Source organism: Astatotilapia calliptera, chromosome 20 (genome assembly GCF_964374335.1).
Source record: "Astatotilapia calliptera chromosome 20, fAstCal68.1, whole genome shotgun sequence".
NCBI classification, from domain to species: Eukaryota; Metazoa; Chordata; class Actinopteri; order Cichliformes; family Cichlidae; genus Astatotilapia; species Astatotilapia calliptera.
Genome location: NC_137441.1, coordinates 30841967 through 30855520, shown reverse-complemented (window position 1 = coordinate 30855520; position 13554 = coordinate 30841967). Strand labels below are relative to the sequence as shown.

At 38.9% G+C, this 13554-nt stretch overlaps 1 protein-coding gene across 2 annotated transcripts in view; it reads right to left on the bottom strand.

Moving 5' to 3' along the window:
• Positions 1-3700: 3700 nt before the first annotated feature.
• gpr153 (G protein-coupled receptor 153) overlaps positions 3701-13554 on the bottom strand; it is a 38086-nt gene continuing 28232 nt past the window's right edge. For both annotated transcript variants that reach the window (XM_026153133.2, XM_080295660.1), the window contains exons 4-6: positions 11248-11437; positions 8732-8916; positions 3701-6700 (exon numbers count right to left, since the gene is read on the bottom strand). In XM_026153133.2, the coding sequence (XP_026008918.1) occupies positions 5858-6700; positions 8732-8916; positions 11248-11437 (1218 nt within the window). In that variant the 3' untranslated portion in view covers positions 3701-5857. The remainder of the gene's footprint in view (positions 6701-8731; positions 8917-11247; positions 11438-13554) is intronic.

The window sequence follows — 13554 nt, the reverse complement described above, 5'->3', positions numbered from 1 at the left end:
GGCCAACCAGTCAGAGACCAAGAGCCACTTTTTTTTTACTGTGTTACCGCAAAGAGCCACATCATACGCATGGGCACACATGAACATCACCCATCCTTTCCTCTCTCTCTCTCTCTCTCTCTCTCTCTCTCTCTCTCTCTCTCTCTCTCTCTCTCTCTCTCTCTCACACACACACACACACACACACACACACACACACAAAATACACACATCTCTGCTCAGCCAGATTTATTGTAAATGTCACACACACCCATGTTAATGACAGAAATGGACTCCTACAGTACTAAAACCACAGGCCAGTCATTTTCAACAATGAACATTGTGTGCACTGTCTCACACACACAAACTCTCAGTTCAACCAAGTCCACAAACAAAAATATAATAATCTACAATAGCATTTACTTTTATAATGCATGTTGTTTAGTGGGACTTCTGGCATTCCTTGCCTTGAACAATCCTCTTTAAATCTGGCTTGTATTCCGTTGTTGTCACTCGAAGCAATTCTTTCACATGTGTGTCAGTCAGAACAGATCGATGCTTTGATTTCACATGTTTTAGGGTAGAAAACACAGACTCGCAGACGTATGTTGACCCAAACATTGACAGTATCTTAAGCGCAGCCCGTTTGACATTGGGGTATTTTTCCATTGGCACACTTTTCCAGAACTCAATGGTCCCTTCCCTTAAAGCAGGTTTCAATTGGTCCTCTTCACAAAGATCGATCATCTCCAACTCAGCCGCAGCTTCATCTGTGACTAGCGGGACTTTCAAACAGCCGGTCTCTGCATTAAATGGGTCGACGAGGAACGTAATCTGTGGCCTTTTCAATTGTAGATCATGGAACCGGGTCACGAAGCTTTCGTGCAAGTTTTCAATCAGCGTTGCATATCTGGCTCTTTGCTTACTCAGGGCAGCACTGGCGACTTGCCCGCTGGCTTTTAGCAGAGTGGGAAAATGCGTTAAATCTCCCTTTTGAATATGTGTCTTGAACAGCTTCAGTTTGTTGACAAACGCAAACACACTTTGCACTAGGTCAGGGAGCATTTTTAACTTACCCTGCAGGGTCAGGTTCAGTCTGTCCAAGTGACACAGCATGTCGACCAAAAAGGCCAGATCCATAATCCACTTGAGGTCCGAGAGCTCGGGATAGTCCTTGTCCTTCTTTTCCATAAACAGTTTCACGGCATCCAAAAGCTCAAAGAAGCGAGAGAGTACCTGGCCTTTTGACAGCCACCTCACAGTGCAGTGCAGCGGCAGGTCACCTGGAAGCCCTTGGTCCAGCTCAGCGATGAGATTCTTGAATTGCCTGTGGTTAAGCGCATGTGTGCGGATATAGTTGACGATTTCCATCACAGGCTTCACGACGTTATCTAAATTCAATGATTTAGACACGAGTTGCTCCATGTGGATGATGCAGTGGAAATTCCAAAAGTCAGGAATAGTTTGGTCAGCTTTGCACAGCCCCACAAGCCCGTTCACAGATCCCATCATGGCTGGTGCTCCATCCGTGGCTATTGCAGTTAATTTTGTTATGGGCAGATTTGCTTTTTCAAATGCAGCCATCATGGTTTCTTTCACATCTATGCCACGGGTTCTGTCTTTTAATGGCACAATATCCAGGAGTTCTTCTTTGATCACACAATCGTTTGAAACAGACCGTGCAAATATTGCCAACTGAGGCTTGTCTTGTATATCACAACTCTCATCCAATGCGACACTAAAATACTCACATGCTTGAAGGTCAGAGTGCAACTGTGATTCAATAGCCGTGTTAATGTCCGATATTCTGTGTTCAACAGTGTGGCGGGACAGTTGGACGTCTGATACCATGCGTTTTAATTTGTCGTTTTCAGGAGACAAGATTTCAACAACATCACTGAGGCATTTTTTAACGAACTCCCCTTCATTGTATGGCTTTTTAGCCCGTGCAATGTTCCAAGCCAGCTGATAGGATGCGAGCGTTATGGTCTCTGACCGCTTCGTAAATTTTTGGAAAAACTGTATCTGCTTTTCTGCCTGACTTTTCAAAGTGGCCAACTCGTGCTTGCGAAGTTCAGTCCCTTTTGGAAATTCCTGGTCGATGTTAGCATGGAGTGAGCTGAAGTGGCGCTGAAGATTTGAAGCTTTGAAATGTGCTAATGACGTCTGACATATAAGGCAGAATGGCTTACCATTGCGTTCAACAAAAAAATATAAACTCTCCCACTCTGTTAAAAACGTCCTGTGTTCATCTTCATATTTTCTTTTTGCTGTGCATTTTTTTCCTGCCATTTTAAGGGCGAACTTGCTCCTACTGGGAAACTTTGCGGTATTTTCATCTCACACACATGCGCATTTGATGAAAATACCGTATTGAACTCAAGCGAAGCGAACGCGCACATTTTAAAACAACAACATAAAAAAAATCAAAACACAAACTTTGATATGAACGTAAGAGCCGCATGAAACCAGGCAAAGAGCCGCATGCGGCTCGAGAGCCGCGGGTTGGCCACCCCTGCACTAGAGATTGTCATTGGTTTCAAGCTGTTTCTAAACCGCGTGAATTACCTTTTGGCACGTAGAAGGTGACGTGAACATGCTCATTGTTGTTAAAAAACAAACAACCTCTGGCTACAGACAACGCCAATTTCTCCACAAATTTTCCCTTACTTTAGAATAATGCTCACTGTCGATCAACAGCTGAAAGAAATCAACGTAACCAAACACTGATCATAAAATTAAACTTCATCATCACATTAACAGTCAATTAAACCTCAGGGATATTTCCGATGAAAATCAAAGTGACAACAGGTGTACTTCAGTGGCAACAAGATAACCCACAAAGAGGGAATGGTTTTGCAGGTATTGGCGAAAAATCATCTCTTTATCCCTCTGAACTAAGCTCAATTATTATTCCTGTATACCCAAAAGTGATCATCTATCAAAAAGTCAATGCTTTGTTTGTATAGGTTATATAAAATCAAGAATAATCTGTTTTGCAAATATCCCTAAGAGCGTGCTTTATTACACCAGCTCTGTGTTCTACATCATAACCAATCCAGTGCTTTTTGCTTTGCCAAAATAGTTTTATTTATTGTAATTTCTACTGCCCCCTTGGTTAGGCTGCTTGAAAAAGACAGATTGCAGCTTTTACCGTTTGACAGAAATGTTCTTCCTCATTCAGAATGACTTCATATTTTTCATTAGATATATTTTTGACTAATTATAAGTCAATTAGTCATTTGCAACAAATACAGACAAACATTTTTTTTTATCAAACGCCACCAGTCACTTTTTGGCACAGCAGGTATGGCATCGAATTCCTTTATTAAAACATGTGAGAAGCCAAATCATTAAAACAATAGTAAATGAGTAAAGTAACAAGAGATTTTATGAAAAAGTTGTTCCAATTTTAATTAATCTGCGCTCCATAAGTAATGAGGGCATTCTAAGGCAAATGACCAAATCTATATCCTGCTAGAATCCCAAATGCTTTGCAAATTAAAGGTGAGCTCAGAAAATGTGTGGCTGTACTAAACTAAGTAGAACTAACCATTGTTAGTCAAACCTTAGTCTTTAACCGAGGACTTAATGAGGTTCACTTTCATCTGGCCTTGGTGACACATAAAATGATGTCATCTCTTTGCCTGTCAGGGAAATTCTGCTCTGTTCCATGAAAAGCACATATTGTACAAGCAACAAATAAAGTGGACCTGAAACATCATCTTGTGAATTTAATCAGTCATATGTTTTTAACAAAGTCATCATCTGAACAAGAAAATCATAACATACATAACATCATTCATATTTGAGTCATAGATCTTTGAATATGTTACAAAATTAGATTATGATATAATAAACACAACAAAATCCCAAAAAACAAAAAAGTCTATGACACAGCAAAGTTTGACAGGGGAACATGGTGATATGCTTCCAAAGACAGACACATTTCAGCTAACTTCTCCTTCTCCATTTTAATACCTGCAAGTAAAGGCAGGTGCACCAATATATGAAAATTAGAAAGTTTACACGACTGCAGATGACCAATAACTTTATCACTTGAATAGTATGGAGAAAAAAAAAATCACAACTAATAAGGCTTCAAGGGGGATACTGTTGTTTTCACTTTGTCCTCATGCTGTAATATCTTTGAAAACTTGCACCTAACTTGTGCAAATCAGCTACATTCACATTAGAAGTTATTGTTAACTGAATTTGGTTCCGCTATTATTATTTTGTTATTTTAAGTCAAAGAATTTTCAGTCATTTTTTAAACAAATTATCACTGTGGTATAAATTAGATGTGACTCTTTAATTTAACATCACCTACACCCATCAGTTCATTTTACTGCCTATTCTGAGTGAGGGTGCTATGTGACAATGCCTCAGAAAAACGCTTACTGTTTAAGCGTCATTGAACTTTTGCACCTTACAGTGTTAGATAATCACAGTCTCTACCCAAATCTAGAAATACATTTAAGCTTTAATCCTTCAACAGCATTACTCACTGATACTTTGGCTATGTTTATATTTAATTTGCTTTATCTTTGATTTTGGTTTGACTTTGATTAATCTGGTGTTTAAAAAAAAAAAAGTAACATCACACTAAAAAATGCTCACAAAACAGTTCAGATCCATTATTTATATTTTGTGTGTTATGAGTTGACAAGTGAAATATAAGGTTGGGTTTTTGCTGTGTGTGGAAAATTACTAGAAGTATTGTTCAATCAAAAGCTTTTTTATTTAAAACGCTCCTCATTTGTGCTAACATTTTTGAAGGTTTAAGATGCGACAACTCCATTTAAATTATGCTACATCTCAATCACATCCTGAAGGCTGTGATTATTGAACCTTTGGACTAGTTAGCAACTTTTAAGGGTTCTGTCTTAGCTGGCTACTTTAAAAAAAATCCTTTCTGATATTTCTAAGCGGTTGACATACTGCGCTGTCATGAAGATGAAGTTCCATTTGCATATTAGTTTGATGATTTGATTTAAAAAACAAAACAAAACAAAACATTGGGATATTAAGACTTGAGGGGAAATGTTCTAACCATAGGTCTAATTAAACAGAAAACACTAAAACCATTAATTAAGATATCCTCTATATATACACGACATGTCAATCTTCTTTAAAAAAAAAAATGACTTCACATTTTCATTAAGGATTTAGGGGTGTTCAGGCTATATCTCAATATCTCACAGAGTAACTGTAAAAGTATAGGCATTTCAGAAACTGGAGTTACCCTGGCAGTTTACTTACAACAAAGGGTGCTTGAAAAATAGTTTTTTTATTGTGTTGTGAATGATGATAAAAAAAAAAAATTAAAAAAATGGTGGACATTATTATAAAAAACGCACATATTTAAAATGTCAAGCTCAAGGTACAGTGGCAGTACTCAGGGAATCTGTATCCATCCACCAAAACACACACAGTCATTACAGGGCAAATTGAAAAAAAAAAATGTACGTTTTTGAGTGACAAAAATAAAGAAACACCACCATGAAAAAAAACCAACCTCTTCCAATTCTTTGAAGATCAAAAAACACCAAAATCTGAGTTAGAGGATGTTCACATGGTTTAAAAACTATTTCTCTGCATCAGTGATGGGAAAAATGTCCTCAGTGGATACTCTGTGATGTAAAAGTTGAAAACTTTTTAACTAGCCTACATAATAAATCAACAGGCCCATTCAAACATTTTGTCCAAGGCCATTTAGCATAACAGATATTTATTGGTGGTATATAGTTAAACAGAAGTGTGGCATGAGTAAAAAGGCCGGAATATTCCAGTAAGTCACTTTTCCGTTACCACCAATATTCCAGTGGTTTTCGTTATGATTCAGTAATGATGTTGATATAAATAAGGAAAAAGTCTTTTACATGGTAGAACCTACAGAATCAGACCGAAAGGTGATATATCCCGAGGATGATGCCGAGGGTGTGCTTGCAAAACTGTTTGTGCTTCCTTTACTCTCAGCCTTGCTCAGATGCTTCTGTTGTACCCATTCAGCTCCAGCACCAGTCCCAGCACCACCTCCTGTCCTGGGCCTAAAGCCAGAGTGCCCTGGAGACTGTCGGCTGCACCCAGACGAGCCCATTTCCCCTTGCTGTTTCCCATCTCGCTGGCGCTCTCGACAGCCTTTCCCAGAACCACAAGCCCCAGGACTCTTCTTTCCCGCAGGTCTGTCTGGTTTGGGTGAACCCTCAGGTGAGTGGACCCTACTACTGCTTCTTTTGTGTTCTGACAACCGCCTGAGCACTTGAGGCTCACGCTCAAAGTCTGTGAGTGGAAAGTGGGGAAGGACTGTGTGCTGTTCATACACATTAGGGATAAGTGAGATGGTGGACGCACGTCTCGGGCTCTTTCTGGGGCTCGGCAGCGGCGTCTCGTCTATAAAGTTTATCACTTCGTCGCGGCTGAAACACCGCAGTTCATCCTCGTAATGCTCCCCGCCACAAACCACACGGGGCAGATGCCTGAGAGAGTGCATGCTATCCTCAGAGCGTCGCCGCTTGCGGTGAGGGTGATGGTGTCGGTGGTTCTCCTCGTGGTAGGAGACCAGGCTGCTCCTGCGCCTCTCGCGGCGCGGCAAGGTGGAGCTGTAATGGGCACTCACTATCATGTCCTCGGTGGAGCCCCATCTGTGCAGGTATGAGGGGATCCGCTCGCAGGTCCACATGTCGGTTTCGTCGTGGGAGTATCTTCTTGTAGGGGGCACCTGGATGCAAAACACAGATCAAATCTTTTAGCTATTTCAAAACTTTTACATGAATTTTAATTTTTAATAAATGCTGCACATTATATGAGATACATGTTGAGCACTAGTATAGCTCGACTACATTATCAAAGACCCAGAATAGTACATGTAGGATTATTCGACATCATCTGGTGGTTAATGTCATTGTAATAGTTCAGTGCAGTTTTAGAAGCGCTGATTTGCACTGAAGGCATTCAGCACCCAGAAAACAAAAGCCAACGTTTTTGTTTGTTTTTCTAGATCTGATTCTGTTGTTTTGCTTGTGTAAAATCCTACATGTAGTATATATCAGTTGTTTATTGAAGACCCTACGCATACAAGTTTAACCTTAATTTTAATCAGTCCCATAAGCCATGCATGACACACATCAACAAGATCATAACTCTTATAACTTATAGCTCTCATCTCCATTATTTGGAGAAGAAAACTGAAAACGCTGACATTTTCCTACATGTTATACTCACATTCCATTCAGTTCTGACAACTATGCAAGAGAGAGAGGGTTCGTCAAGGTGACGTCAAGAGCCTCAAGACTGAAATCAGCCTGCCCCCCTGCGGTGGCTTTTAGTAAATGCAGAGAAATTTAAAACAGCAGACGATACAGTAGCATTCAGGCAGAAGTGCTGTACAGCAGAGGGCAGCATAGGCATTAGAATGACTTAAGATGCAGGACAAAAAGAGACAGAGAGAGAGACAGAGGGAGAAAGTGAAAGAGAGACAAGCCAATAAAGCTGGAGGAGCTTTATTTTGCAATCAAACCGCTTGAGAGGCATCACAGCAACTCTCAGATGGGGGTGCTATTTGATAATGACTTTAAGAGGTTGGTGGATTCATGACTTATTTAGGCCTTAAGCCTTTCAGGGCAAATGGCAAAAAATGTGACGGAATCACACTTCAGCCAGTCGTCCTATAAATGAAATGTAGTTCTTACAGTCACAGAGATACAGCAAGGAATAAAACAGCTATAAAGTGCTTTGGTAATCTGAATCTATTATCAGGTGAAAACAAACATGACACAAAAACAATGGATGGAGTAATGTTTGGTTTAATGATGTGATGGCTACTGTATACATCTCTGTTTCAATCTTTTTTGTAAAGTCAAATAGAATAGACATTGAACTCCACATGAGTGGTTGGTCTTTGAAGGGTCCATTATAGTGCTGGACAGCTGTCCAGTTGTTGTACCAACTTCAATGATTATTTTCAGTGCATGTAAATGTAGCAGTTTGGGCTACAGGCTGTGGAGCCCCCATCAAAGTAATACAAAGATGACACAGTGTCTTGAATCTTAGAAAAGTTTAATAAAGTGTAGGTTGCACCGGCTGATTTTAAAGTTAGGTTTTCTAACCACAGTCTTCCAGGCCAAGTCTAGCGAGTCACAATCTTTTCTATTTTAATTAATAATTTTAAATATTATTGATTTAATATCTCAAATTGACTCAGACTTTTTGGTGTTGTTGATTTGCCCTAGAAGGCTGCATGTTAGATCAAGCTTTGTTAATGTAGCTGAAAATGATCATTTCATTGTTCTGCATCTGACTGGGATGGATGCTGGATCCAATGGTGACCATGCATTTGGGCAGAACATGAGATAATGCTTATTGTGTCTTTCTGAAGCCTTGAAGGATTCCTGAAATGTAGAAGGTAAGTCCGTTACTAAACACTTACCCTCTTACAAAGTGAAAATGTAGTCACCTGCTTGCAGGACACATTGCTTGTTTAAAAATAAAAAATAAAAAAGCGCATATAATGAACTGATGGGACTTCTGATGGTCATATTTACCAAACAATAGTCAGCCCGAGTTTGTTTTTGATTTCATGTGAGAAAAGGACAAAAATCTGGGAGATATAGCGTCACAAAATCTAATAATTTCAGTAAATTCAGTCAAGATGCTGTACAGGCCCACAAGGCCATTTCACCATGCACATTAACAATAAAAGGATTTCAACTGATCAAGTAAAAGAAATGAAGAAAATCAATAAAAAATATACCTGCAAATACTGCATTTTATCTTCCTGTTGTTCCCTCAATGGATACCCTTGCAGAACCCCCCTTTCTAAGGTTGAGAACTCATACTTGGCATTACGGTCTATCGTCACGATTTCAGGCGCCGAGCTATAGTCATATGGTCTGTCATATATTAAGTCGGCATGAATTCCTCCGTCTTGGCTGTTTTCTGCAAAGTGCAGAAAAGTACGAGCGTCAGCATTAGAGAGCAACGGACTCAATACACAAGACAGACAGACAGACAGACGAATAGATAAGAGAGACAAGTTCAACTGTTCTCCGATTTGTCGACTTTCCTACGTGTCTGCTCTGAAATATGAGCTTCAGATTCAAGAGAAAAGGCTTTCATTTCAGTGTTTGGTTCAAAATTTTGAAGTAATGCCAAACAGTTGAACAGGAACAATATCACGTGTTCTTAGTATCGAAATACCAATCTCCCAAGAATATTTTCCCAATTTCTACATTTGTGTTCATTAGATATATCAATTGGGATGGGTGTAAAATGCTTGAGGAAAATGCTTGCCAAAAGGATGAAAGATGAAAGTAGCTATGTGCACAAGCAGCTTAGCATGCATGTCAGTAGCTTTGGAATAACAGGAAACAATCCTTATACATACAACTGTGACGAGTTATACATGGCAAGCCCTCTGGAAAAAAAGCACAGAACTGGTAGTGTTAATTATCAAACAGAATAAGGAACTATCTAATGTTGTCTTATGGCTCCTGCTGGACAATGAGCAGTTCTGAGGGAGGGTGTCATAAGAGAGGATCAAAAGGTTTGGAGGGTTAAAAACAGGAGAGAAGGGATTCAGGTTGGGTTGAGTTTAAACAGTGCCAATAGTCCAAAAAAATAAAAAAAATAAAAAAAAAGACAGGTGGTTCAGTTTGCAATAACTGTAAATATCATGGACCTAGTTCATGAGCGCATGATTATCATGTGACCTAATTTTGAGACCAGATTTTGCTGATAGTGTCTGTGATTTCTTGGTGAACAGGTTAGCTTTCACCCCCCTTTGAAAATCTCCCTATAAAATGTCTAGTAAGTGATGTTTAATAAATATTTCTGCCGTTAAATCGCTATAATCTGACTCAAAGTGAAAATCAAAATAAAAAATTAAAATAAAAAATAAAACTAAATTAAAAAAAGAAAGAAAGAAAACAAAATAAATACAGTAAACAGATTTTGTTTTTCAATTTTTATGTACTTTTGAGTTATGATCTTGGCTGTATCCTTTTGTGACTTGAGGAAAATATGACCATCATAATGACATGAAAGTGGTTTTCAGCTTTACGGCAATTGCTCCGGTTTGACTCTGGACTCTAAGACATAAATGGGAAACCATTTATTTTAACATCCTCTCACCAGGGCATTCTGGAGGAAGACTGCCCAGTTTAAATCCAGAGCGGAAAAAAGACAAAAGTGCTGCAAGGTAAATATGTACTTTGCCCAGCCCTATTTCTTTCTTTTTTTTTAAAGAACACAGCAAACATTTTAGAAAAGTACACAGCATGTACAAAACACAGAAGATATACTGAATATTTAGAATTAAATTACACAGACACTTGTCCCTCCAGTTTCATCTCCTGACAACAAAGGTCACTTGATAGGTCACATGATAACAACTGACCACTGATTTCAGACCTCTGACTACAATAAAAAACAAAAACTAAGAATATTCACCCCAAGCCAATTCTAATTAAATCTAAGAAACATGTACCAATAGCCCAAACCACGATGACTAAGCAGATGTTAACTAATCTGCAAATTGTTTTCTAGAATGAGATGTTAAAATTGTCCATCTAAACTGTTAAAAGCAACAATAACAGTAGCCTAAAGCTAGTAGACAGTAGACAATTTATTAAATTATTATCACAGATCTCTCCTTTTAAATGCCTTACACGCAGGCCTGATGATTTTAGGATGTAGTTACAGGTATTATCTGCATCAGTGAATAACATCATTTTATTAAAAGATTTCCTTTGGATTACAACATTTGTGAGTTGTAACTTTACAAAAGGGATGCATAGACATTAAAGTCTGTAAAAAGGCAGAGATTACACCACACTGTATCTCAGGGAGCAGAAGATGACATCACTATCAAGCATTACACCATAGAGAAAATAGTTTTTGACTCTGTTCCCTTGCTGCAAAATTGCTTCTCTCTCTGTCAAGAGACAGCCCAGAAGCCAATACAAATGAACCTCTACTCTGAGAGTGATGCTTTACCTTTCACTGTCAAAGGAGATTTTGTGAACAGATCAAGTGTAGTTTAAAGTTAATGTTTATCAATTTAAAACATCATAATCACATCCCATTTTTATCTTTAAAGTCCACCCTTTCAGTTTGGGCATGCCTTCACAGAGCATTTAAAATCTACTCTTAATGCTCAAACTAATCCACATGTATGTCCTAAGAAATACCAATCAATATTCACATCATGGGGTGAAGAGGAAGGAAAAAGGAGGCAGGAGAGGAGGGAGATGCTTAACAGTAGCTTACCCTCATCCACATCGTCGTTGGACATGATGGCGACACATTTCTCCCACACCATGCGGATGTCGGCCCGATAGCGGTCGCATGCCCAAAGGAACATTGGCAGCAGGATGGACTGGGCAATGGAGCACCACAGCACACACAAAACCATCCAGTTATAGGAGCGGTCAAACTTCAGGCTAGCAAAGCTCACCACCTGCCCAGGGTCAATAAAAAATATATATTTTTAAAATCTGTTATAATGAAGAGTGACAATTTAGACTTAGAAAGTTTCCCCAGTTTTGTTTTTTCAATATATTTTTTATTGATTTTATAATTGAGCAGTATACAACAATCACCTTCAAAAGAACACAATAGAAGTTGGACGGCAAGTCAACAAGGTGGTAATACAGCATACATAAATGTTAAGACAGAGTATATTTCACTTAAGTTTATCCATCAGGCTAATGACTGGTTGCCAAATCTTATAAAACACACTCTCTCGGTTAGACAAGGTAAACCTGATTTTCTCCAGATGGAGTACATTTCCAAATTCTCTCAACCACATTTCGAAGGTAGGAGGTTTATCAGACTTCCAGCAGAGAAGTATCAGCTTTCTAGCCACAAGTGTGGTCATTGACACAACCTGCGTCTCTGTCTTGTCCCTTGCCCATCCCGGTTCCCCAGTTTTGTTTAAATCCACTCAGCGATGCACAAGATATGGACTGGATGGATAAATCAGTCAACAGTAAACCAGTTAATATTTACTCAGACTGTAGCAAGGTAAACATACTGAGTTAAGCATCAAATGTTTATGGCAGCACTGCTTTCCAGGCTTAAGAGTTTACTGATAATAGATCTTATGAACACAACAGAAAGAACATCAGGTATCTTTTACAGGATCACCACACAGTACTTCCTGGTTTAAATAAGCAAAGTGAGCGGGAACAGATACATCTCTTAGACATTTACATTGGTGGCAGTTTGTTCTTAATCTCAGCGTAAACCAGTAAATGTACCTGTTTACAGACTTTAAACGGTCACCCCCCTTGGGAACATATACTCCTGCTAGTGTATTTATGGTATCAGATAATCTAAGTTAAAATAATTTGAAACAGATGCAAACAGTCCAAAAGTAAAAAGGAAGAAAAAACCCTCCTGTGAGAAGCATTTCAGTCCAGATTTTCCAGTGCCAGATGAAAAAAACCTGCAGCCAAGTTCCTACTAAACATTATCTTCCAGATCCACTCCCATATGTTAGAAAATCGTATTATGTACCCTTCATCATCAGTTCAATAAGCAGCCTATGTATGGCTATCATAGCCAGTATTTACAAGGCAAACAGTATGGCCTTTGTCTGTCACTACCATTACTTCAATAAGTGATTAAAGCAATAAATAATAATAATAATAATAATAATAATAATAAAGGTACATTTGACAATATTTCAAAGTATTTCTTTTGCAGTGACAAATTTTCAAAGTGGCTAACTACAATATACAAAGGAAGCTTGAAGAAACTAGAAGAATCAACTGATTTAATGCAACACTTTTGCAGTTGCAATAGTCCAATGTATGTTTACATCATGAATAACCTCCAGTATCAACAATTATCACCGGACTCCATGAAGTCCTGGGAAAAATGAAGTACTCCCTTTAATGTTTCCATAGGGATGTGCAGCCATGTACAGCTAATAAAACCTAGTTAACTGATCAACAGCAAGTGTGACCACCCCTATAAAAAGCAAAAGTTTCCAGTTTGCTGGACCGGAGCATACAGGTGTTTCTAAGCACAATGCAACAATCTTCCTAGGATTGTTTGTCCCAGCAAATGTCAGAGAATGCAATGTTCAGAAAAACTTCAAGACCCAGAGCTACATCTCAGAGTCTGCAGGCTTCAGTTAGCATGTTAAATGTTAAAGTTTAAGTCATTATCTCAGTCATCGGGCCACAACAGTGATTACAGTAAAGCTTCTTTCAGCTGCTCCCCTTGTCATAAGGGTTGGCACAACAGGAAGTTCCGCATGTTTGAATTGGCAGAGTTTTATGCCAGGCGCCCTTTCTGACACAACCAGAAAGGTGATTTACATCTCCGGCTGGAACTGAACCCACGGCCTTTCACTTGTCAAGTGAATGTGAAAACCCCAGTGGTTATTGCAAACTTAAAATTATCTCAGGTTTAACCTCCTTCGATCATGCCTTGTGCTCAAATACCAACCATTTATCCCTGTTGCTAAGAGACTTGATAAAGTTGTAAAGCCTTAACCTGATATTGCCTTTGTTTGCCTACTGAGACAATAAAACACACTGAAGTTAAACAGTTTTTTCTCCACTT